Here is a 27,996-nt window from a genome sequence, read left to right as displayed (position 1 = left end):
GGGCAGGCAGGTCGTGACATTATTATTGCGACTGGCGCTCCAAAGGTAAATGCAGTTTTGCCGCCGTGTCGGGAAGTGTACGCATCATTGTTCGAGTCAATTTTCGCGATTCCGGCAGTGCCGCGTAAATTCTATATCGACTGAAATTGCTATCGATACTGGCTATCGGCCCCAACCGGGAATGTTACATATTTCATGCGATAAAAATATGATAGTCATATGTGTGTAATCAAAAGTGTTGTCCGGAAATGAACAAGTGAACTTAAACAAAAGCGCCTGCTCAGTTTAATTTGTGTTCTTGCAATCGAGACTCAGTAGGCCCCATGGCGCCGTCGACAATAGATTTCTGATCACCGCAGGACGCGACTTCCACCGTCACCACCGTCACCATCTGCACATATTCACATTTAAAGCTTGGTCCACCCTGCAAGGGTTCGCGCAGCGTGAACTCGGCAGAGAGCTGCCAAATCTCCTGGATAAAGCTTGTACATACAAAGTCAAATTCGATCGCGATTAGCACTGTACCGATTTAGAAATTGAAATCGATATCGTCGATCACAGTTGCAACGGCGGAAGACGGTCCATTAGGAACGGATCCACATTCCTATACGCATCTATGTTTACGCTGCAACCAACTCCGACGGCCATAGGCTCCGTGGTGCCCCCCTGGTCGGCGGGAACGTTGATAGAGCGCCTACCGTCATTAGAGGACATGGCTCACAAGGGTAAGCGCGCAATCTGTGGGTCCCTTTAAATATATATAAGAAGAAAATACCTTCCGCTGTGAAAACATATTTTTTTGTTAAGCCAAATGGAGATCACTTAATCACCTCTTACAAGGTGCATATTGGTCTAAACATACCGCTGCAGTGGTCACCATACATATTTGCATAGCCCAGCATGTCGTTTTAAGTAGGACATCTGTCGTTACCTGTGCGTGTATCGTTGGAGCTCCTCCCTTTGCCGGCGAGTTAGGGAACTGCCGAAGCTCAAGCAAAAAGCTCTTTTAAAATAATTTTTGGTCACAAAATTTAGTTTTTAGAAATCGTCACGTTTTTTATTCAGATTTTTTGATATCAAACCATTTTGTTTTTAGATCAGTTTAAGATGTAAACAATCAAATGAGAGCAGGTACAAAAATGATATATTTTTAAAATTATTATATTTTAGACTCGATGTTTAAAAGCAATAAAGCTGGCTCGATTTTCCAATACATTTTAGGATCGTTCCTATGGCAGATAAATTGCATAGTGATTCTGAAATTGGTAAAAATTACTTTATCTCAGAGTATAGATAGAAACAACAAAGTTATAATTTATTCGCCTTTTCCCAATTAGGCCGATCAGGCCACTCCGACTTATACATACTCATACATAGCTTTGAAAAGCTTTAAAACTGATGGGTTACTTTGCCCATAAGCGGACGGACTGACATAAGAGTATAATAATTAGAGTCAAAAGTTAGCTATGCAATTATACTGCACATTTTCGTCCATATAAAGTATATATTTCCTCGACTGCGCGTCCGCCTGTCTGTTCGTCCGTTTGTCTTACCGAAGTTTTGTTTCTTTCTTGTTCACTCTTGCAGAGGGTTCTATAATTCGAGTCAGAAATTCTAAACGCGGAGTGCAGTGTCCGTCCGCTTGCTAACTTAGTTTTTAATATAGACCCCTGAAACTCGCGATTGTCTTTTATATGAGTTCGCAGATCGGAAATCTTAATACCATAGCTGTCATAGGAATGATCGGTTCAAATTTGATCTGGTCAATAATTTGATGTTTATAAAATCCTATAACTGCCATATTAATCACATACTAGCCCTTTGGTTTTATCCACTTAGAATGACTAGCAGTTTATATATAATCGGGTAAAATTAGCTAAATTTGGTTGATTTCAAAGAAGTATGTGTATATACTGCTGTTTGTCTAATTCAGAGACACATTGTACAATTATTTTTCTTATTAATATAATTCAAACAAAAAGTAAAGTTTACTAATAAAACATTGTTTCCATTTACGTGGAACCTTTTTCTCGGCCTATAAAAAAATAGTTTTTTTTTGTGAAATTCGAAAACCTTATTATTCAGATAATATTTAGGAAGGCCAGAAATACTATATTCATGTGTAATAAGAGAGATGGGAAGAAAATAAAAGTAAGAACACTAAAAATTCCTGTTCTATGAAATGAATAAATTAATAATAAATTATTTGTATTACATTACGTAAAGATTTAAATTTTACAGTAAATTCGTCCAAAAATTCGTGCAGTTAAAATGCTGAAATCGTTAAAAAGACCAACTTTTTAACAATGGTTACAATAAGCAAATATTCGTACCAAAAACTTTTGTAAATTTATCGCTGTTAAAGTAAAGTTAACATGCTTATTAGTATTATTACTAAACTCAACCCAAAGCGTTTTGATGTGGGTGCGCTTGTTTTCCAACTAGTGTGAAAAGGACGCACGAAAAGATGTAGCAAAGTACTTAGTTGGTAACAAATTTTGTGGTTAATTTAATCGCCAATGCAGTACAAAATTTAACAAAAACAAGGACGAAAACTAAGTTTGGCATCCCGAAGTTTTTCTGCAATTTGCCGAAATTACAAAAGTAACTTGATCTGCGTACTCATGTTTTAGGACAACTGTGAAAGTTTCAGATCGCTAGCTTTTAAACTGAGCTGGCAAACGGTATTGAAACAGACGGACAGTAGGACATGATCCTGATCAAAAATATATATACTTTATGGGATCGGAAACGTCTCCTTCACTGCGTAACAAACTTCTGTCCAGAATTATAATACCCTCTGCAAGGGTATAAAAACACACTATCATAACTATACGTTAAATTTTCCTTAAAATACTAGATTACTTGATACTAGATTTTGTCGTTTTATACGGTTCGAGTACTGGTATGTACATATATACATATAAAGATATATTTTTTTGGGCATAAATTATTATTTTCTTTTCATACTTATACCAATGATTTATTTTTTGAGTAAATATAGATTTAATCTGGCGTTTAGTAGCTTTTTACAATTCCAGTCATACGTTTTCAATTTTATAAAAGTAACACAACTTATTATTAAGCTGTCATCAGATCCTTCATACATTTCCGGTTGGCAGCTAAATAGCAAAGCCTATGCCTATTTTGAAAGTTTGATGAAGAAAATTTTAAATCTTAGATACCCAAAGTTTGGAGAGCCGAAGAGATAAACGGACATGGTTCTGTTGATTTACATATTTTAAAATGCTGATAAAGAACATATATACTTTTAAGTGCCTTAAATGTAAAACTATAATAGCCTAATTAAGGATATAACAGGCGGATATACTTCTGCGATTTATATTGAACTTACATTTTTGAAAATCAAACATTTCAAAACACGATTTTAAGACAAATGCATTACTATTATCACATTGTTGTCCCAAACTTATTGACTTTTCTTCAATATATACTTTTAATACTTATGCGGCAAGTAACTTTCTTTTTTTTGTGGTACTTATAGATCTATGTTACTAACAAAATACAAACATGAAAAACATAGCACAGTGACTCCTTGATACGAATTTTACCCCTATGCTTTGCTCTTTTTTTATAGACAACGTGCTTGCAATGAGAAATTTACCCTGTTTGGGTACCGCTGGTGGTAGCGGACTAGGCGGTATTACCGGAAAGCCTTCCCCTACAATGGAAGGCGTGGAGACCGGGACGGCGTCGCAGCCCCATTCGACATCGTCGTACTTTGCCACGACTTACTACCATTTAACCGATGATGAATGTACGTTTTAATAAGTAATGCCAAGCAATTCCCTTTCCACATCCGCCCGTGTCTAGATAGCCCCACGGTCTCCCTATCACACCAAATTTTAATACGTTTTCCCAATATATTTATATGTACTGCGAAGCAATTACTGCAAGCGTTAACTTTCTGCCGATTTTACACATTACATATATTTAAATAGGATTGGCTTTACTTTAAAGTCATTTAATAAATTGTTTTGGTATATCTTACTTCCTGAAGTTGGTTTACTTATTAATGTTCAAGGATAGGATTTTTAAAAATGAAACAACGTTTATCTTTCCTGCATGTGGAAACATGCAACCAAAAAGACTGAGACACTCGAATATACAGGTTCATACTTTATTGAGGAGATAATGTGAATTGCTGATTTTAGTCACTCTGAAACGTAGTAGTACTCGAGCTAATGAAGTGAAACAACATTGGCTTGAATTGTCAACTTTTCACAATCGAAAGCGATTAGACGTGCCAGAACCAGATATGGTCCCACAAAAGATCTGATACGGAGTTAAAAAAATAGAGCCATTGCGATAACCGTTTTCCTTAACTAAATATGTGCTATTAAAACTCGGTATTGGCGTGAAAACAGCTCAATGTCCAGGTAAACCCAAAGAATACAGCTCAATGCGATCGGCAGAGGCATTGTTCAGTGGCTGACTCGAAATCGCGCACATGCTGCCAATTACAGTAGCACAATGGGAAGAGCTGATCATCGGTGACAATTGGGATCGGCATGGACTTTCAAGACGGTGATGAGCCAAACAATATTTTACGAATTGCGGACTAGCTTATAGGCATCGGCATCGGCATCGGCATCCCTCAAATTCCATTTTCAATCACAAACTCATCCCCAGCCCGTCGAGCTGTTAAGTACTCTCCGCCAGGTCAGCTTATTGTTGTGCTCGTGAATCAATACAATAATTTTCCACCTTTAATGATCTTGAAGTGTGTGTTCGTTGTCGACGACCGTTTCGTGTCATGTCGTTACAAATGAAAACAATTATTGGCACTGAAAGCCGAAGTCGAGTAAATACAAATACACACAATGCACTCTGAAATGCCAAATGAGCCTCTTTAGCGGCTGCAGGGGACTAGCATTGTACCCAGTACCCAGTATCCAGTACCCACCCCGTCGGTCCTGTCCATTTTTGCAGACAAGGGAAAGACTGTCCTGCCCCTGAAGGGACCAGTCCCCTAGAGGGTCCAGCTTCAGGACCCGAACCCTGTTGCTAAGCCATTGTTTTCCTCGCCGACAGATTTGTGTTGCAATTACATTATTAATCCCACTAGCAAGATGTTTTGGGAAATTGTATGCCCGTGCCCTGTAACATTGGCAAATCAAATTTTCGGCCAGCAATCCCATTTGGCAGTCTGTGCATTGGTATTACAATAAAAATATTATACTTTCGTCTTGCGGGATCTGAATACCTTATAGAGACCTGGGCACAGGTTGTCGGTTCCGAGAGAAAAGTTGCTCGATTCGACTTTTTTGTTGAGTCATGTTATCGAGTTGATGTCGACGAGTTGCCCCCGCATACAAATGTTGTGAGGCGCTTAACTGCAATTTATTAATCTCAAGGCGCTCTAAAGAGACATCTCAATTTAATTAAGATCAAAACAAAAACGAGCTCGGCTCGGAAATTTATCATCAGACGCATTCCGATCCGATTCTGAAAACAGAAAAGTCACTCGGATTAGCCCTTTGTCAGAAGCTGACTTTCATATGCATGTATCTAGGTATTGCTGCCGCCTCGATGATTTCTTTACCAATAAAGCAGTAAATTGATACGCAGATTTTGGGATTTTATTTCAATAAGTCCCAATACTCGGAAATTTATATAAAACCCTTCCATTCTTATGCTTGACCTGAACACCAAGTATGCCCTTTTTTAGCCTTTTGGTTTTTTTCCTTTTGCGCTCTCCTTCGTACTTCAGATAAATACACTTAAAAATGTTTTTATTTCATTTTAAATCGCAATCGCAAAAATAGTGTAATAATATTCGATACACTTTTTTATGTTAGATATTGTTTAAAAAACCTTTAAAAAGCCCTGAGATTTTAAAAATGTAAAAATCAGAGAAAATGTAAATTGTAAATTGCAAGACCCAACAAATAACAAATTAAGTTTAAAATATGTTATTCAAGTTTTGAAATATGTATTAGAAAGCAGTATTTTTTAGTGTTGCATGGCTTTGTGTATTAATACTATGTTGTTCAGACTAAACAGGGACCAATTTGGCCCTCGTATACAAATTGAGATGCTAAGTCCCGCCTTAAAGGCACAGAAAAAGTTATCAAGTTGGTTTTATCCCCCTCAACATTTCCATCTCGAATTTGGGTCGACGAATGTATTTTGACGTCTTTAAAAGCGTGACAAACCGAATTATTCGCCTCATTGCCACAAGCTTATTCTTATGTGAATGTATGGAAGTGTACATCCGAGTGCGCATCGGCGGGCAGTTACAGTCGAACATTGACGAGCCCGATTAGGTTGTGGCAATAAAATTGACCCTGAGAACTATTAAATTAGAAATATTACCCATATATTACATATCTTCATTGTGTTTTGCAGGTCACAGTGGAGTAAATCAGTTGGGCGGCGTTTTCGTTGGTGGGAGACCCTTGCCAGATTCAACACGACAGAAAATTGTCGAACTGGCCCATTCTGGAGCACGACCGTGTGATATTTCTCGGATTCTACAAGTATCCAATGGATGCGTGAGCAAAATTCTCGGCAGGTAGGATCCCTCTTTATTTTTTCTAACTCACCAAATTTGCCGATAATAACCTCAAGGTTAGCTTGCAGCATTACCTGTTTGTTTTTTGGATCTTCCAGCACATACACGCATAAAAACTCTCAAAAACGGAACAAGTTGAGACATATATATAAATATAAATAATATATTTGGCGCTTAAAATATTAATTCATATTTTAAAACTTTTGATTTTGTCAGCTTTTAAAGACTTTTCAAGCCCAAGCTAAAACAAGAGAGAACGCTATAGTCGGGTGCCCCGACTATCAGATACCCGTTACTCAGGTAAAGGGAGTGCGAGGGAGATGGAGATGGAAACTTTGATCACGCATAACTTTTTAACGAATGGTCCGATTTGAAAAATTTCTTCTACATTTCGATAGGTATTGATAAACACAATAAAACTGCATTTTTACTTTTCCGAAATATATATTATATCGTATATAAGCGATTGTGGGCGTTAAAGGGGGCGTGGCACCTTTTTGAAACAAACTTGCGCTGCGTAGGAACTCCTAGAATCTGCATGCAAAATGCCAATCTTCTAGCTTTTATAGTTTCCGAGATCTCAGCGTTCATACGGACGGACAGACAGACGGACAGACAGACGGACAGACAGACGGACAGACGGACAGACAGACAGACGGACATGGCTATATCGACTCGGCTAGTGACCCTGATCAAGAATATATATACTTTATAGGGTCGGAAACGCTTCCTTCTACCTGTTACATACTTTTGCACGAATACAATATACCCTTTTACTCTACGAGTAACGGGTATAACAATGTCTTCTAGCGCTGCCTTATTGGAAATCTGTGAAAATACTTTAATAACTCCAGTTCAATTCGATAATTTGATTTTTATATGCAAATAAATTTTCTCTTGCCGCTGTATTTGATGGCTAATAGGGTCTGATGGTTGATAGCTGGATCCACTGCTTATAGTCCGGCTACTACACAAATATTTAGCTTTAGATTTAACAAGAAAGAGAAGCAAACTTCTGCAATCCGATGTTTTTATACCCTTGAAGTTATTACAAAACAAGAAAGGAAAGCTAACTTCGGGCGGAGCCGAAGTTGATATACCCTTGCAGAATACTCTGTAAATTATATTCTCCAAAATTATTCATATGATGCATTTTTAATACTCATAAAAAATCCCATCTTCCTAACTTTAAAAACATCAAAGTTATGGCATTTCCAATCGTTCAGTTATATGGCAGCTATAGAATATGGTCGGCCGATCCATATAAAATTTGGTAGGTCGGATTAATTGGCCAAAAATAAAACCCATAGGAAATCCCAGCTTCCTAACTTTACAAACACCAAAGTTATGGCATTTCCGATCAATCAGTTATATGGCAGCTATAGGATATAGTCGGCCGATCCTTATGAAATTTGGTAGGTCGGATTGATTGGCCAAAAATGAAACCCATAGGAAATCCCAGCTTCCTAACTTTTCAAACACCAAAGTTATGGCATTTCCGATCAATCAGTTATATGGCAGCTATAGGATATAGTCGGCCGATCTTTATGAAATTTGGTAGGTCGGATTGATTGGCCAAATATAAGACCCATAGGAAGTCCCAGCTTCCTAACTTTACAAACACCAAAGTTATGGCATTTCCGATCAATCAGTTATATGGCAGCTATAGGATATAGTCGGCCGATCCCGGCCGTTCCGACTTATATACTGCGTGCAAAGGAAAGAATGGTGTGTGCAAAGTTTGAACTCGATATCTTTAAAACTGAGAGACTAGTTCGCGTAGAAACAGACAGACGGACAGACAGACGGACAGACGGACATGGCTATATCAACTCAGGAGGTGATCCTGATCAAGAATATATATACTTTATAGGGTCGGAGATGTCTCCTTCACTGCGTTGCACACTTTTGACCAAAATTATAATACCCTCTTGAAGGGTATAATGACTACATTTCGATTTCTATGCCTATATTGCGCTGCAGTTTGCAATAGTTTCTATGGCAGCTATAGAGCAATGAATATAAAAACATATTACCTGTATATATTTATAAATATATATATTTTATATATATATATAAAAGGTAGGCTATAAATTTAAAAACAAGAAAGGAAAGCTAACTTCGGGCGGAGCCGAAGTTGAAATACCCTTGCAGAATATTCTGCAAATTATATTCTCCAAAATTATTCATATGATGCATTTTTAATACTCATAAAAAATCCCACCTTCCTAACTTTAAAAACACCAAAGTTATTTCATTTCCGATCAATCAGTTATATGGCAGCTATAGGATATAGTCGGCCGATCCTTATGAAATTTAATATGTCGAATTGATTGGGCCAAAATAAAACCCATAGAAAATCCCAACTTCCTAACTTTACAAACACCAAAGTTATGGCATTTCCGATCAATCAGTTATATGGCAGCTATAGGATATAGTCGGCCGATCCTTATGAAATTTGGTAGGTCGGATTGATTGGCCAAATATAAAACCCATAGAAAATCCCAACTTTCTAACTTTACAAACACCAAAGTTATGGCATTTCCGATCAATCAGTTATATGGCAGCTATAGGATATAGTCGGCCGATCCTTATGAAATTTGGTAGGTCGGATTGATTGGCCAAATATAAAACCCATAGAAAATCCCAACTTCCTAACTTTACAAACACGAAAGTTATGGCATTTCCGATCAATCAGTTATATGGCAGCTATAGGATATAGTCGGCCGATCCCGGCCGTTCCGACTTATATACTGCGTGCAAAGGAAAGAAGGGTGTGTGCAAAGTTTCAATCCGATAGCTTTAAAACTGAGAGACTAGTTTGCGTAGAAACAGACAGACGGACAGACGGACAGACGGACAGACGGACATGGCTATATCAACTCAGGAGGTGATCCTGATCAAGAATATATATACTTTATAGGGTCGGAGATGTCTCCTTCACTGCGTTGCACACTTTTGACCAAAATTATAATACCCTCTGCAAGGGTATAATAAAACAAGAAAGGAAAGCTAACTTCGGGCGGAGCCGAAGTTGATATACCCTTGCAGAATATTCTGTAAATTATATTATCCAAAATTATTCATATGTACATTAATAATACTCATAAAAAGTCACAACTTCCTAACTTTAAAAACACCAAAGTTATGACATTTCCGATCGTTCAGTTATATGGCAGCTATCTGATATAGTCGCCCGATCCGGCTCGTTCGGACTTATATATGTACTACCTGCAATAGAAAGACGGACAGACGGACATGGCTAGATCGACTCTCCTGGTGATGCTGATCCAGAATATATATACTTTATAGGGTCGGAAATGTCTCCTTCACTGCGTTGCAAACTTTTGACTGAAATTATAATACCCTTTGCAAGGGTATAAAAATAAAACCTATAGAAAAAATCCCAACTTCCTAACTTTACAAACACCAAAGTTATGGCATTTGCGATCAATCAGTTATATGGCGGCTAAAGGATATAGTCGGGTGCTCCCGGCCGTTCCGACATATATACTGCGTGCAAAGGAACGAAGGGTGTGTGCAAAGTTTCAATTCGATATCTAGTTCTATCTATCTAGAGACTAGTTCGCGTAGAAACAGACAGACGGACAGACAGAAAACTTTGAAAACTAGTCCCTCAGTTTTAAAGCTATCTGCTTGAAACTTTCCCAAAAGTTGTCTTTCTGTTGCAGGTAGTATATAAGTCGGAACGAGCCGGATCGGGCGACTATATCATATAGTTCCCATAGAAACAATCGAAAACAAGAAAGGAAAGCTAACTTCGGGCGGAGCCGAAGTTGATATACCCTTGCAGAATACTCTGTAAATTATATTCTCCAAAATTATTCATATGATGCATTCTTAATACTCATAAAAAATCCGAACTTCCTAACTTTAACAACAACAAAGTTATGGCATTTCCAATCGTTCAGTTATATGGCAGCTATAGGATATAGTCGGCCGATCCTTATGAAATTTGGTAGGTCGGATTGATTGGCCAAAAATAAAATCCATAGAAAATCCCAACTTCCTAACTTTACAAACACCAAAGTTATGGCATTTCCGATCAATCAGTTATATGGCAGCTATAGGATATAGTCGGCCGATCCTTATGAAATTTGGTAGGTCGGATTGATTGGCCAAAAATAAAATCCATAGAAAATCCCAATTTTCTAACTTTACAAACACCAAAGTTATGGCATTTCCGATCAATCAGTTATATGGCAGCTATAGGATATAGTCGGCCGATCCTTATGAAATTTGGTAGGTCGGATTGATTGGCCAAAAATAAAATCCATAGAAAATCCCAACTTCCTAACTTTACAAACACCAAAGTTATGGCATTTCCGATCAATCAGTTATATGGCAGCTATAGGATATAGTCGGCCGATCCTTATGAAATTTGGTAGGTCGGATTGATTGGCCAAAAATAAAATCCATAGAAAATCCCAATTTTCTAACTTTACAAACACCAAAGTTATGGCATTTCCGATCAATCAGTTATATGGCAGCTATAGGATATAGTCGGCCGATCCTTATGAAATTTGGTAGGTCGGATTGATTGGCCAAAAATAAAATCCATAGAAAATCCCAACTTTCTAACTTTACAAACACCAAAGTTATGGCATTTCCGATCAATCAGTTATATGGCAGCTATAGGATATAGTCGGCCGATCCTTATGAAATTTGGTAGGTCGGATTGATTGGCCAAATATAAAACCCATAGAAAATCCCAACTTTCTAACTTTACAAACACCAAAGTTATGGCATTTCCGATCAATCAGTTATATGGCAGCTATAGGATATAGTCGGCCGATCCCGGCCGTTCCGACTTATATACTGCGTGCAAAGGAAAGAAGGGTGTGTGCAAAGTTTCAATCCGATAGCTTTAAAACTGAGAGACTAGTTTGCGTAGAAACAGACAGACGGACAGACGGACAGACGGACAGACGGACAGACGGACATGGCTATATCAACTCAGGAGGTGATCCTGATCAAGAATATATATACTTTATAGGGTCGGAGATGTCTCCTTCACTGCGTTGCACACTTTTGACCAAAATTATAATACCCTCTGCAAGGGTATAAAAACAATTCAAAAAAATTTTTTTTTGGATTTGGTAACACTTAAATATAAAGGAATTACGGTTTTAATTAAATTAAAAACGAACAACAATATCATATAGCTGCCATAGAAACGATGACAAAATGCAGCGCAAAATCGACATAGCTTCATTGTTTTTAGTAATATAGGCGTATAAATCGAAATGTAGCCGTTTTGTGATAACTGCAAGGTATATAAACTTCGGCTTGCCGAAGTTTGCTTCCTTTCTTGTTCATTTTCATTTTCAAGATAGCTGTAAAATAGTGTAGCTCCGGAGGATAAACGGATGTGGTTTTTGCGGCCAGTCCTACGTGCGCTGATTTAAGCGAAACCTGCGACAATATTTTTAAGTGATTGTTGTCCAATAATGTCGAATATTGGTCACAACCTTATAGGATTACAACAAAAAAACTATTTTCCTGTTTTCCCATCAAAATGAATTAAGTAACAGGCTTATTTCTAAAATAAGTTTAGTTTCTACCAATTGCTGAGAAGAAACTTTTGTTTTTTTTTGAAAATACATTTTCACAAATTAAGCCTTTTTAGTTTTGTTAAAAGTTTTTAAAGATACATTTAAGTAAAAGAATCAAAAGCTGAATTTTAAAACTTAGGGCCCACCAAATATTACTAAAAGTTATCAACTTATTTTAATCCAACACATACTTCTGAATACAATCAATCAAATTGCAGGGCAACGAGCAACACTTAATAAACACTTGATTAATACATTAATATAAATATTGTTTACTTTACTCTAATCGGTGCATTTATACTTTTAATGAGCAGTTATTAATCTTTTTTGAAATGACTCATGTTCCATCTTACTTTAAAACTATTACTCGTAGCTTAATAACAACAATGACTTTTTTCTAGGTACTATGAAACTGGAAGTATAAGACCTCGTGCTATTGGTGGATCCAAGCCTCGTGTGGCTACAGCTGAAGTGGTTAGCAAAATTTCGCAATATAAACGCGAGTGCCCGAGCATATTTGCATGGGAAATCCGAGACAGATTACTTCAGGAGAACGTTTGTACCAACGATAATATTCCAAGTGTAAGTGACTCGAACTCTATTAAAGCATGCATGCGATTACTTTCATTTGTTTTCGAGGCTCGAACAAATATACAATGCAATCGCCCAACTTTAGAACTTTACTTTTCCGACAAAAAGTGTTCGGCAAATCTGCACCAAAACGATTCGTTTGTAAAATTCGCCGCAGCCATTTTCTTTTCCCCAGCATTAACATTTTCTTTCGGACTTTTTTATATTATTTATTAAGTATGCCAAAAAAGCAAGCCGAATGAATTGTGACAGCGATGCTCATGCCGATGGCCGCCTCCATGGCCGATGTCGTTGTCCTCCTTGCTTGCCTTGTCCTTTTCCCATTGACAGTTGTGTGGAAAATGTGCTCGTTCAGATGGAAGGGAAAATCTTTTATGCACATTAAACGACTAAAAGGGAAATCAGTGCTAGAAAAATGTATGAAAAAATACAATATTAAATAAATACGGCCCGCCGCCACCACAAACCGTTAAGCGTTGAAATTCACGCGCCAGTGCGAGGGGGAACTGCTGAATCACGTTTACATCTGGAATCGGATTCGGGTCGTTCTCGAATTAGGGTGAGAATCGGAATCGACCATTTCGGGCTCAGGTCCACATGAGGACAAGGTATGGTGCGGGAACTGTTTGTGCATCGACTATTCTTAGGTCTTGACTAAGACGATTTTGTTGATAAGTGACAACTACTTAGTGCTCGATTAGCACCTGCACTTGCTGTCCCGAAAAACGCGAAAGTATTGCCATGAAGGGAACGACGTCAGCAGGCGCTAGTTTGGCAGAAGACGGAGCTCATTTTAAAAAATCAGTTTCAACGTTGCTCGCGTACCCCCTGGTAAAGGACATTCTGCCTAATTTTTCCACTCAACTGCACTTTTCCCTGTTGTTTTTCTACGTTCGCTCGCTCGCTCGCTCGCTCATTTATATGTTTGCCCGATTATGCTCCTTTTTCCTTTTCTTTTTCTTTTTATTTTCCTTTCCTTTGAATTTGTTTGAAAAGCGTTGTCAAGCGCAGGCACGGCATTAATACAATAAGAAACTGAATAAATTGCAATCCAAAGCAAACAAAAGTGCCATGTTTGCGACTGGAACCTGAAATTGCTAACTTTACTGATTTTTGAGTTCAGGCTTTTTCGCAAGTGCCGATCTGAGATTTCTCGCAAAAGTCAACATAGCCCACTATAGCCAAGAATTACTCGTACAGAAGATCTGACCAAATACAACCCCACGTTCCAGGTGTCATCCATAAACCGAGTGCTGCGAAACCTGGCGGCCCAAAAGGAGCAGCAGAGCTCGGGAACGAGTGGCTCTGCTGCGGGCACCGGCGCGGGCAACCCGCCCAGCGCCAAGGGCAACACCAGTGGCAGCATCAGCAGCGCCTCCAACGGATCGAGGCCCGCCCACACACTGAGCTCCTCCACCGACCTCATGCAGACGGCCACGCCCCTGAACTCCTCGGAAAGCGGCGGGGCGAGCAACTCCGGCGAGGGCAGTGAGCAGGAGTCGATCTACGAGAGGCTCCGGCTCCTCAACACACAGCACGCCGCCGGTCCGATGGACCAAGCCACAGCTGCCCCGCTAGTGGGCCAGGCACCCAGCCACTTTGGGCCCCACTCCGGCCACCCACTCAACCAGCTGGTGCACGGCAACCAGCAGGTGCTCCAGCAGCAGCAGCAGAGCTGGCCGCCGCGCCACTACGCTTCCGGAGCCTGGTACTCCACCTCACTGGGGGGCAGTGAAATGCCCATCTCGTCGGCTTCCAGCATCGCCTCGGTGGCGTATGCCGCAGGTCCTTCGCTCGCGCAGCCTTTGAGTCCGCCGGACGACATCGCCGGCCTGGGCAGTGGCAACCACCTGAGAAATTGCCCCGGGACCACGGAGGACATTCATTTAAAAAAGGGTAAGTTTTGGCGACTTGACAGTCGAACTATACTACCGATATTTGAAAACCGAAATCTTCGTGTTCACCAACAAGTTACTTCATAGTCAAAATTTATTTATTAATTATTGCCCCTAAAAGCTATGCAGGCAAGTAGCTGGAATCTTTCCTTATTTTAAGATCGATATGTTTTCGATTTCAAATAGAAAGTATTTTTGATTTCTAAGTTAAAAAATAAAAAAGATCGTGATTAGTTTAACTATGTCCTTTATTTTAAGTCTTAGTCTTGATTGTTATTTCAATTTTATTTAAAATGTATAGTTTACTAAAGTTTAGTTTAATAAAATAAGAAGTTCCTCGACAAATACAATTTAAAAACCCTTTGTTTTCTGTGTAGCTCCTCCTCGTTTTTTTGTCCATCATGCTACAAATAACTTTCTTTTTAATTATCAGTTCACTACTTCATATATAAAATTTCATTATATCATAACGATTGTAAGCTCGAAATAAGTTTCTGGCAATAATATCGTTATTTATTTATTTGTAATTTTTACAAACTTTGATGTAACAATACAATAAACAAGAAAGGAAAGCTAACTTCGGGCGGAGCCAAAGTTGAAATACCCTTGCAGAATATTCTGTAAATTATATTCTTCAAAATTATTCATATGATGCATTCTTAATACTCATAAAAAATCCCAACTTCCTAGCTTTAAAAACAACAAAGTTATGGCATTTCCAATCGTTCAGTTATATGGCCGCTATAGGATATAGTCGGCCGATCCCTATGAAATTTGGTGGGTCGGATTGATTGGCCAAAAATAAAACCCATAGAAAATCCCAACTTCCTAACCTTACAAACACCCAAGTTATGGCATTTCCGATCAATCAGTTATATGGCGGCTATAGGATATAGTCGTCCGATCCTTATGAAATTTTGTAGGTCGGATTAATTGGCCAAAAATAAAACTTATAGAAAATCCCAACTTCCTAACTTTAAAAACACCAACGTTATGGCTTTTCCGATCGTTCAGTTATATGGCAGCTATATGATATAGTCGCCCGATCCGGCTCGTTCCGACTTATATACTACCTGCAATAGAAAGACAACTTTTGGGAAAGTTTCAAGCAGATAGCTTTAAAACTGAGAGACTAGTTTGCGTAGAAACGGACGGACGGACAGACGGACAGACGGACATGGCTATATCAACTCAGGAGGTGATCCTGATCAAGAATATATATACTTTATAGGGTCGGAAATGTCTCCTTCACTGCGTTGCAAACTTTTGACTGAAATTATAATACCCTCTGCAAGGGTATAATAATATAATAAAATAAAAGTAGGGAGTAAGGAATGACAATTTAAAAAATTAAGTATTGCTTGGATTGACAAACATATTCATAATAAATAAAATTGAAACTTAAGACTAGTTCAGTTGCAAAATTGGGAATTCAGAGAGTAAGGACGATACAAACGGATTTAAGCTTTTGGACGAAAGAAGATGGGCATGAAATATTCATGCATAACTGATATAGTAAATAATTAATATATCTCAAAGGAAAATTTTTATAAATAGAAAAACAGAGAAAACAATTTTTTTTTATTAATTTTTAGATTTTCCTATGGGAGCTATATACCAACTCCCAAAGAACAAAAAATTAAAAACAACAAAGTTATTCTTAAAAAAAATTTTTTTTTTTTCGATTTTTCCCATGGGAGCTATATGATATAGTCGCCCGATCCGTCTCGTTCCGACTTATATACATGCAGGTGCACCTGCAATAGAAAGACAACTTTTGGGAAAGTTTCAAGTAGTTAGGTTTATAACTAAGGGAGAAACGAACGAAGAATATATGTACTTTGTAGGGTCGGAAAAGTCTCCTTCGCTGCGTTGCAAACTTTTGACTAAAATTATACTACCCTCTGCAAGGGTATAATAAATATGGACAAACCTTCGAATATCTGAATGCCATAGCATCTTAAGCTCCGACTGCAAGCATGTACAATGTACAATCCGAGCGCAGCCCACCACATTTTATTTTACTCTATGTACGCACGAGCGAACTTGGCATTTGCAAATTTTCGTTTGCTGATATGCCGTTTTATTTTCTTATTTATCAGTTATAAAAGTCTACAGCTCGAACAGAAGGTTGACGTGTCGTGCGTAAATGCGGGAAGCACGTGACCAACTTGTAATGCACTTGGCTCTGATTGTCTCAAACATCCCAAGTCTTTCGAATTTTCACAATTATTTTTATTGTGAACTTTCTCCAGCCTCAGTTCCACATTAAAGCTTTAATAAGATGGTTTCCCCGGACAATCATTAGTCCTTCTAAACCCAATCTTAAACCAATCGCGCTTACACTGCGCGAATAAACTGCGAAGGCGGTCAGTATGACAGATACATACATAAAAGCTATAGATTTTACTATCTACATTCTTGACAGGAGGTGCACTTCGTTCCTGGTATGATGATTTGGCGGTTTGGATTTCCGAGAGCATGTTGGTATTCTATTTATTGCTATAATTTGGTCAGCCTATTATAGATTTCAGTTTTACTTTAAAACAAGAAAAAGGAAACAAATATTCTATATTTCGATAAATCATTTGATCGTTTCTATGGCAGCTGTAACAAGAAAGAAAGCAAACTTCGGCGAGCCGAAGATTTTAAAAACAATGAAGCTATGTCGAACTAAATGCGTAATTCTAATATAGCATATACTTGTAATTACTATATCTCAAAGGAATATTTTGATAAATAGTAAAACGGCAAAATAATTTTTTTTTAAATTGTTTTATTTTTCTATGGGAGCTATATAATATGGCTAGGTCCACTCTCCTGGTGATGCTAATCAAGTATATAACACTGTAGGGTCGGAAATGTATCATTCACTGCGTTGCAAACTTTTGACTCAAATTATAATACCCCCTGCAAGGGTTTAAAAATAACTATATCTCGGAGCATGTTGGTATATGTTAAGAAACAAAGAAGTTAACATTTTATTTCCCTTTACGCGATTCTTCCAATGGCAGCTATATGATATAGGATGATATAGTATCCTATTTTTATAAAACTAAAACCGTATTTCTGAAATTGATAAAATAAAATCCGAGTATCAGAGTAAATTCTGGTTAAGAAATAACCATGTTATGATATTATTTATTTTCCTCCTATATATGATATAGTAGGCCGATCCGACTTATGCACCACCAGCAACTGAAAGAAAACTTTTTACGAAGTTTCATCCACATAGCTTCAAAACTGAGGGACTAGTTTGCGTAGTAATAAAAAACAAGAAAGGAAAGCTAACTTCGGGCGGAGCCGAAGTTGATATACCCTTGCAGAATACTCTGTAAATTATATTCTCCAAAATTATTTATATGATGCATTCTTAATACTCATAAAAAATCCCAACTTCCTAACTTAACAAACACCAAAGTTATGGCATTTCCGATCAATCAGTTTTATGGCGGCTATAGGATATAGTCGGCCGATCCTTATGAAATTTTATATCCTTGCAGGGGGTATTATGTTATATTATATTATATATTCTTGATCAGTATCACCTCCTGAGTTGATATAGCCATGCCCGTCTGTCTGTCCGTCTGTCCGTCCGTCTGTCCGTTTCTTTGCAAACTAGTCCCTCAGTTTTAAAGCTATCTGCTTAAAACTTTCCCAAAAGTTGTCTTTCTATTGCAGGTAGTATATAAGTCGGAACGAGCCGGATCGTATATCATATATCTCCCATAGGAACAATCGAAAAAAAATTTTTTTTTAAATATAACTTTTTGTTTTTAATTTTTTTTTTTTTATTTGGGATTTGGAAATGTTTAAATACTAGTACGGCTTTAATTAAGTTAAACTCGGACATCTATATTATATAGCTCCCCTTGCATATAAAAAAAATTAAAACAAGAAAGGAAAGCTAACTTCGGGCGGAGCCGAAGTTGATATACCCTTGCAGAATACTCTGTAAATTATATTCTCCAAAATTATTCATATGATGCATTCTTAATACTCATAAAAAATCCCAACTTCCTAACTTTAAAAACACCAAAGTTATGGCATTTCCAATTGTTCAGTTATATGGCAGCTATAGGATATAGTCGGCCGATCCATATGAAATTTGGTAGGTCGGATTGATTAGCCAAATATAAAACCCATAGAAAATCCCAACTTCCTAACTTTACAAACACCAAAGTTATGACATTACCGATCAATCAGTTATATGGCAGCTATAGGATATAGTCGGCCGATCCTTATGCAATTTGGTAGGTCGGATTGATTAGCCAAATATAAAACCCAAAGAAAATCCCAACTTCCTAACTTTACAAACACCAAAGTTATTGCATTTCCGATCAATCAGTTATATGGCAGCTATAGGATATAGTCGTCCGATCCTTATGAAATTTGGTAGGTCGGATTGATTAGCCAAATATAAAACACATAGAAAATACCAGCTTCCTAACTTTACAAACACCAAAGTTATTTCATTTCCGATCAATCAGTTATATGGCAGCTATAGGATATAGTTGGCCGATCCCGGCCGTTCCGACTTATATACTGCATGCAAAGAAAAGAAGGGTGTGTGCAAAGTTTCAATTCGATAGCTTTAAAACTGAGAGACTAGTTTGCGTAGAAACAGACAGACGGACAGACGGACAGACAGACGGACAGACGGACAGACGGACAGACGGACAGACGGACATGGCTATATCAACTCAGGAGGTGATCCTGATCAAGAATATATATACTTTATAGGGTCGGAGATGTCTCCTTCACTGCGTTGCACACTTTTGACCAAAATTATAATACCCTCTGCAAGGGTATAAAAATACAAATTAAAAACACTTTATTTTGCTGTTTTTCTATTTATTAAAATATTCTTTTGAGATATAGTAATAATTTACTATATCAGAATTATGCTTTTAGTTTTGTCGAAATCGGACAACAATATCAAATAGCTGCCAAAGAAACGATGTCAAAATGTAGTGCAAAATGTACTCGTTTTGTAATAAGTGTAATTGTATATAAACTTCGGCCTGCCGAAGTTTGCTTCCTTTCTTGTTCGATCTATTTTAATATTGTTTTGTACCTATTAAGTTAATTGGGGTCATATAAATATTAAAATTATAAAAATGCTTCTCTTTTTGTAAAAAATATTTAAATGCAAATCTCATTTAGAAGTCATGGATTTCGTTTAATAAGAAAAAAGAAGCCCCAGGCGAGTTCACCGACCTTAAACTAATTAGATCTTGCTTTTTGAATCTTTTATTTATAAAATAATTGGCTTCAAATATTTTGTTTCGTATCAGTGGCACTTATGATATTACTTCTGTTTACTTTCATCTATTTTGCCAGTAATGGCTCACAAAATGGAGGTTCCATGAGTGTCGTCGCTGTGGTATTTATTTGGCTGAATAAATCAGGCGGACTTTCTATACCAGTACCATCTCTCGACTCCAGCTTAACCAAGAACATGTGTGTCAGAACTGTCAGTGCTATAGAGACTCCGCCTCCACCTCCGCCTCCACCTCCACCCAACATTCCCCTTTCTAAGCAAGTATAGCTGTGGGGCAACCACTGCCGTTACCACTGCCGTGGTTGACAGGTTTACCCTTAAACGTGTAGTTTGCTTTAATGCGATTTACAGACTCATTTTACAGGCGATGACACTTCATTAAACGACAAACCGTGAGGGTGGCTGTGGTTAGAGATGGGTTCATGGTCAGGATTTGGATGCGTAGGGTTGGGGTGGGATTGGATGCGATGCGATGGCAAAGATGGGGGGTGCATAAATAGATTACAAAATACATATTTATAAAATTGTGTTTCAAATCCTCCTGTTGGAGTTGTGGCCTTATCAAAATGAGTACTCAACGCACTTGAATGCAAAAGTGTCGCACCACCGTCCTTAAACACAGGCTCGAGCTAGAACTCATCCTCCCAACTCACCCATTCCCAGTTTCCAGACACCGTCGCAGATCTGCTGGCTAGCAGCTCATGTCTTTTCGTTTTTGTTTCCTGGCATCTGACGCCGTCTGTCACTGTAACGCTGTTGCCGCTGTTGCCGCTGTCAGAACATGCAGCTCGCCAGTCAGTGACATGTGCTTTGAGGAGACGCAGGACAGGGTCTATCCCGCGGCTTGTCTCTGGGCTATCAGCGTCTATGTGCCTCGTCACATTCACTAACATTCAACGTCAATTACACACGTCTGTATACTGCCTATGTGTACTAGAACACACCTTAGCCAGAGCTGACCGTGGCTGTCACATAATGATTAGCGTTCTCCTTTGATGTGGCCGCTAGTGCGGATCTAACAGCTGCAAGCTAACCCTGCCTACGAAAATCCATTCCTAACTAAACCAATATTATAAAACATACAGAATCTCGAATTTCAATCGCACTTATGTATAACTTAAGGTCCTGTAAAAAAACAAAAACATATATGACATGAAGGGAAGCTAGTTCAAGCAAGCCTAACTTTATATGCCTTGGAGTTAAACGAAACAAGAAAGCTAGCAAACTTCGGCAAGCCGAAGTTTATATACCCTTGCAGTTATTACAAAACGACTACATTTCGATTTCTATGCCCATATTACTAAAAACAATAAAGCTATGTTGATTTTGCGCTACATTTTGCCGATATGTCCGATTGTCCGATTTTGAGAAAACTAAAAGCGTTATTGTGATATACTTAATTTATATTTATAATAATAAACCATATACGAAAGGAATATTTTGTAAATAGAAAAACAACAAAATAATAATTTTTTTATTGTATATATATTTTAAATTTTTTGATTTTCCAACGGGAATTTAATTTAATTAAAATGGTAATTCCATAGTATTTAAATATTACCAAATCCCAAAGAACAAAAAAAAAATTAAATTAGATTTTGTTTTATGTATTTATTGCTAACATTTGGTCAGCTTCATATTGATTAAAGTTTTACTTAATGGCAGCTATCGGATACAGTCGGCCGATACTTATGAAATTTGGTAGGTCGAATTGATTGGCCAAAAATAAAACCCATAGAAAATCCCAACTTCCTAACTTTACAATCGTTCAGTTATATGGCAGCTATAGGATATAGTAGGCCGATCCTTATGAAATTTGGTGTCCCTCAGTGTCCCTCAGTTTTAAAGCTATCTGCTGGAAACTTTCCCAAAAGTTGTCTTTTGTCTAGGTAGTACATAAGTCGGAACTAGTCGGATCGGGCGACGATATCATATAGCTCCCATAGGAACAAACGAGAAAAAATTCAAAAAATTATAACTTTGTGTTTATACCCGTTACTCGTAGAGTAAAAGGGTATATTGTATTCGTGCAAAAGTATGTAACAGCTAGAAGGAAGCGTTTCCGACCCTATAAAGTATATATATTCTTGTTCAGGATCACTAGCCGAGTCGATCTAGCCATGTCCTTCTGTCCGTCTGTCTGTCTGTCCGTCTGTCTGTCCGTCTGTCTGTCTGTCTGTCCGTATGAACGCTGAGATCTCGGAAACTATAAAAGCTAGAAGATTGGCATTTTGCATGTAGATTCTAGGAGTTCCTACGCAGCGCAAGTTTGTTTCAAAAAGGTGCCACGCCCCCTTTAACGCCCACAATCGCTTATATACGATTTTAAAAATTTAAATATTTCGGAAAAGTAAAAATGCAGTTTTATTGTGTTTATCAATACCTATCGAAATGTAGAAGAAATTTTTCAAATCGGACCATTCGTTAAAAAGTTATGCGTGATCAAAGTTTCTATCTCCATCTCCCTCGCACTCCCTTTACCTGAGTAACGGGTATCTGATAGTCGGGGCACCCGACTATAGCGTTCCCTCTTGTTTTAATTTTTTTTGTTCTGTGCGATTTGGTAATATTTAAATATTATGGAATTGTGGCTTTAATTAAATTAAAATGATATTGTTATCATATAGCTGCCATAGAAACGATGGCAAATGCAGCGCAAAATCGATATGTCTTCATTGTTTTTAGGCATAGAAATCGAAATGTTTGTAATAACTGCAAGGGTATATAAACTTCGGCTTGACGAAGTTTGCTTCATTTCTTGTTTAAATCATAACAAATAATTTTAAACTGTTTTTGCTATTCTCTTCGGCAGAACTCGATGGCCATCAGTCCGATGAAACGGGCTCCGGTGAAGGTGAAAATTCCAATGGTGGCGCTTCCAATTTGGGTAACAATGAGGATGATCAAGCTCGGCTAATACTTAAAAGAAAGCTGCAGCGTAATCGAACATCTTTTACAAACGATCAGATAGACAGCTTAGAAAAAGGTAAGAACATTTTGACTTATTTTAAAAAGCCTCCACAAAAAATACGAAGAAAAGAAAAAAAATGAATACAAAAAGCTTATAAATACTATTACTAAATGAAGCAAATCATTACAAAACCACATAACTTTTTTGTTGTCCGTTTACTAAACAATCATAAACGAGAAATTTCGGCGTGTTTTGGCAGAAGTGATTTTTACAGAAATCATCTTTTTTCTAGTATCAGATTTAAATATGAGCTTTATCAAAAAAACCAAGAATGCGTAAATGCATTTAAATACACTTGCAGAGGGTACGATAATTTTAGTCAGAAGTTTTAAACGCAAAAAAGGATAAATTTCCGACCAAATGAAGTGTATTAGAAGAATCATTCGAGTCGATCTAGCCTGTCCATCTGCCCGTTACTACACAAACTTAAATCTCTACAGTTTTATAAAAATAAATAATTGTATTAACTAATACATGTTTCCTATATCTGCAAGATAGCTGCCTTTTTTGTTAAATATACTATATTTACTTCAACTCTTAAAATAATTTTTTATAGAGTTTGAACGAACTCACTATCCAGATGTTTTTGCCCGCGAACGCTTGGCTGGAAAGATTGGTTTACCGGAGGCTAGGATCCAGGTTTGGTTCTCGAACCGGCGGGCAAAATGGCGCCGTGAGGAAAAACTTCGAAACCAGCGAAGAACACCAAATTCCACTGGAGCTAGTGGAACCTCGTCCTCAACGTCAGCAACTGCTTCCTTGACAGATAGTCCCAACAGCCTGAGTGCTTGTTCCTCTTTGCTGTCCGGATCGACTGCCGGTCCCTCTGTCAGTAAGTACAAACTAATTTGCGCACAATTTCGGAAAAGGACCCTATAACAAGAAACTAAAAACCTAAAGAATGTGCGCAACATTAAAGTTCTTCGAGTAAGAGATACTCGCCCCTCAATGTCTCCTAAACAAAAATGTTGTCAGAACACTGGTGTAATGTTATCCAAACCTTTAGTGCGAATAAACTTTTAAACAAACTTGGGGTGGGTGAGCATCAAAAGAGTCTAAAATTCATGAGCGCTTTTTGTCTGCTAGATTTCAACGTTCCTACCACCAGAAATGGTCCGGTAGAGACATTTTTTAAAACGCTATCGGTAACACGAAAATATATAAAAAAGCGTCATTCTTTGCAATCGGACGATCACAGCATAGATTTTCTTTTCTGCGTGTATATTTAATAGACGCCTTCGCCACACTCTAAGTACTCTTCGTCACTACGTGGACGACCGGACATAGTGATAGGTTGCAAATAAGATTGTGCAATGATTCTAGAGAAATGGTTTTAAAACGTAAGCGACCACCAACTGCAACATAACATTGAAACAAACCAGAAATTAAAAAAGTTTAAACTATGGCAATAAGACCACGCAGTCCGTCTCTCTGTCTGGCAGACTTCTCTTAAGGGGGGTATAGTTAATTCTGTGCAAAATCGGTCATTTTGTAAACATTTTTATTGGCGAAACGGATAGTCTCAGCTAAATTTTGATAGGACCAAATATAAACAACATGTGTGAATTTTTTCATCCAAAAATATTAAAAATTGAGTGAGATACAGGCAATCTTCGGCGGCGCCTCAAAGAAAACACGTTTTGCGGTGTATACGATAACAGGTCACAGAATCATCTGATTTGAAAAAATCAAATTGCTTTAGTTAAAGGACAAGATTTCTCACGTAGCGCTGTCGAATTTTTATTTTTTTTTATTTTTTTTCTATTATTTAAGGCACTTGAAAGTCAAAAACCCCGATTTTCGCCCAAAAAGTCGAGTTATTTGTTGCTCTAAAAATAATACATAAAAAAAAAACAAAAAAAAAACTCGACAGCGTTACCTGAGGAATCTGGTAGAGAAATACTGTGCAAAATCTCAAAACGATCCGTTCGATAGATTTTGCAGGATCGTGTACACCGACTTTGAAATGGCAACTTTTAAGGAGAACGTTTTAAAGTTTGGGACACCCAAAAATTCAATATAAAACGCGCTTACTTACCTACGTTCAACTGCCCATAAGTTGGGAAGTTTTAGTCGGATCGATCTAAAATTTTAACACAATATTCTCGAGATAATGTCCATTCTGAAAAAGAAAATGCAAAAAAATTTTTAGTAATATACCCCCCCTTAAACTTATGCAAAGTTTTAGCCAAATTTAATTGCTTATGACTGGATTTGGAAAAATTATGTTTTTTATTGGCTTCCATTTTATAGCTAAGTATATTTTAAATAAGCAACAATTATTAATTATAATTAAATAAACAAACCCATTTCGATGTTTGTTACCTTTTTAGATTCCATTAATGGCCTATCCTCGCCAAACACATTGTCCACCAGTGCTAGTGCTCCTGCGGTTGGTGCTGGAATTGAGAGCACCGGCAGCCCAACGCCAGCCCTGCATGTTCGATCCGGGTGCGTCTCTGACATAGCTGCTGGACGGCACGGCGAGGACTGCAGAAGAGCCTGCTCACCTTGTCCACTGGGGATTGCCGGTCACCAAAGCACGCATCACCACCAGAGCAATGGACATACCCATGCCCACGCACATGCACTTGTTCCTGCTATTTCGCCACGACTTAACTTCAATAGTGGTGGCTTCGGTGCGATGTACTCGAACATGCACCACACGGCCTTATCGATGAGCGATACCTATGGGTAAGCATTTTATATGTATATTTTAACGGACAATCGAAATTACATGTAGATAGAGCAATTACAAAAGAAAAAAACCAATCTTAATTCTTAAAAAGTGTTCGTAGTGTTTTGAAATCACAGCCAATTTAAGCAACCCTGTTTTTGCGTTTTTAATTGTCTGGCAGTCATACATATAATTTTTGACAGCGTGCACTGCTCAAGTATGACAAATATACGTCATCTAAAGGATAGTCAGTTCAAAGGATGGATCCAGGCAATTAAAGTTGATTTATGGTTATGGATACAATATGTATACAATATGCTATGTGTTCGTGTTTTTAGGAGTTACTGATTTGATATTTAATTATATTTCAATTTTTACTAAGGTTTCAATAAGTCCAAAAATCATTTTTATACCTCTGTGTAGTCTGTGTAGGGAAAAAGCTTATATAGTAAAAACTAAAAAAATTTGTAGTACAAAATCGATTCTATATTTGTTCCTGATTGCCAGAAAAGCAAATCACCATTCATACAAGGAGTTTCATCAAGGAAATCTAACTTACCTAATTAATAAGCACGGTGGTTTTTAAGGACCGCGGGCAATTAAATAGTTAATGTGAGAAATCAAATTATGTACGTCGGTTTTTTTTATACCCTTGCAGAGGGTATTATAATTTTGCTCAAAAGTGTGCAACGCAGTGAAGGAGACATCTCCGACCCTATAAAGTATATATATTCTTAATCAGGATCACCTCCTTAGTTGATATAGCCATGTCCGTCTGTCTGTTTCTACGCAAACTAATCTCTCAGTTTTAAAGCTATCGAATTGAAACTTTGCACACACCCTTCTTTCCTTTGCACGCAGTATATATGTCGGCCGGGATCGGCCGACTATATCCTTTAGCTGCCATATAACTGATTGATCGGAAATGCCATAACTTTGGTGTTTGTAAAGTTAGGAAGTTGGAATTTTGTATGGGTTTTATAAATGGCCAATCAATTCGACCTATTAAATTTCATAAGGATCGGCCGACTATATCCTATAGCCGCCATATAACTGATTGATAGGAAATGCCATAACTTTGGTGTTTGTTAAGTTAGGATGTTGCGATTTTCTATGGGTTTTATTTTTGGCCAATCAATCCGACCTACCAAACTTCATAAGGAACGGCCGACTATATCATATAGCTGTCATATAACTGAACGATTGGAAATGCCATAACTTTGGTGTTTTTAAAGTTAGGAATTTGGGATTTTTTATGAGTATTAAGAATGCATCTTATGAATAATTTTGGAGAATATAATTTACAGAGTATTCTGCAAGGGTATATCAACTTCGGCTCCGCCCGAAGTTAGCTTTCCTTTCTTGTTTTATGTAATTCAGAAAATGTAATACACTTAGTTTATTCTCAATAAGCTTACAATCTAAAGGCACACTGCTTATTTTTCAGAACGGTTACTCCAATTCCGAGCTTCAACCACTCGTCCGTCGGTTCCTTGGCCCCGCCATCTCCCATGTCGCAACAGGGCGATCTCACGCCACCCTCCCTGTACCCGTGCCACATGAACCTACGGCCGCCGCCAATCGCACCCCCGCACCACCACCTCGTGGCGGGTGACGGTGGCAGCCCGGCGGGGGAGGACTGGGTAATGCCCAATCGGCGAGCCTAGGAACGAGCTGCAGTGGATCCGGTTACGAGGTGCTCTCCGCCTACGCGCTCCCACCGCCGCCGTTGCCGTCAAGCAGTGCACCGGCACTCAACTTCTCAGCTGCCGCCAGCAGCAGCGCCAATGTGGCTGCCCACCACACCATGCCCCAGGAACCGTGCCCCTCGCCCTGCAGCTCCAACTCGAACCACTTGGGAGTTGGCCCCGGCTCTGTGTTCGCGACCGACCCGGCTTCGTCGGCCGTCCCTTCATATGCACACATGAGCTACAACTACGCGACGGCCGCCAACAATGTGACTCCCTCTTCCGCCGTCAGCTCCGCAGCGCACGTGGCTCCAGGAAAGCAACAGTTCTTCGCCTCGTGCTTCTACTCACCTTGGGTCTAGGCAAAATAAGGTGGTTCAGAAGGAAATGCGCTGCACAACGGACTATTAACATAATTGTAATACGCCCTCCACTAAAGAGGTCGTAATAAATCGAATTTACATATCTCTTACAAAATATAGAGGTTGTAGAAAAATGCATATGTATGTATAAATTATATAGTTCCGCCCATTAAATCCAATCTATAGTGTAGAATAATTGGTGTAAATTAAATAATTTAATTTTGACAAATGGAGACAATCTTATCATGTTTCACTATTGCACTCAAAGGGAATTTATTTATTATTCAATTATTTTAGTTTTTATTTTGTAAAAGCTTGCAATGGCTTCAAATTAAAAAAAAAGTAATAAAAACCAAAAAATATAAAAAAATATTTTCAGTAAAATAATAACAGGAAGGGAAGAAAAGGAGTCCG

At 38.1% G+C, this 27,996-nt stretch overlaps 1 protein-coding gene across 1 annotated transcript; it reads left to right on the top strand.

Moving 5' to 3' along the window:
• On the top strand, positions 1-27,996 carry LOC108043626 (paired box protein Pax-6). Its single transcript, XM_017122407.2, is given in 10 exon segments — positions 1-725; positions 3,599-3,778; positions 6,373-6,538; positions 12,516-12,696; positions 13,938-14,601; positions 22,697-22,870; positions 23,412-23,687; positions 25,189-25,549; positions 26,980-27,164; positions 27,167-27,996. Coding segments are annotated over 10 exon segments (2,712 nt in total). The 5' UTR covers positions 1-616; the 3' UTR covers positions 27,583-27,996.

Source organism: Drosophila rhopaloa, unplaced genomic scaffold, assembly GCF_018152115.1.
Source record: "Drosophila rhopaloa isolate 14029-0021.01 unplaced genomic scaffold, ASM1815211v1 contig_203, whole genome shotgun sequence".
NCBI classification, from domain to species: Eukaryota; Metazoa; Arthropoda; class Insecta; order Diptera; family Drosophilidae; genus Drosophila; species Drosophila rhopaloa.
Note: the sequence above shows the minus strand (reverse complement) of the source record. Positions and strands in the feature narration are given on the sequence as shown.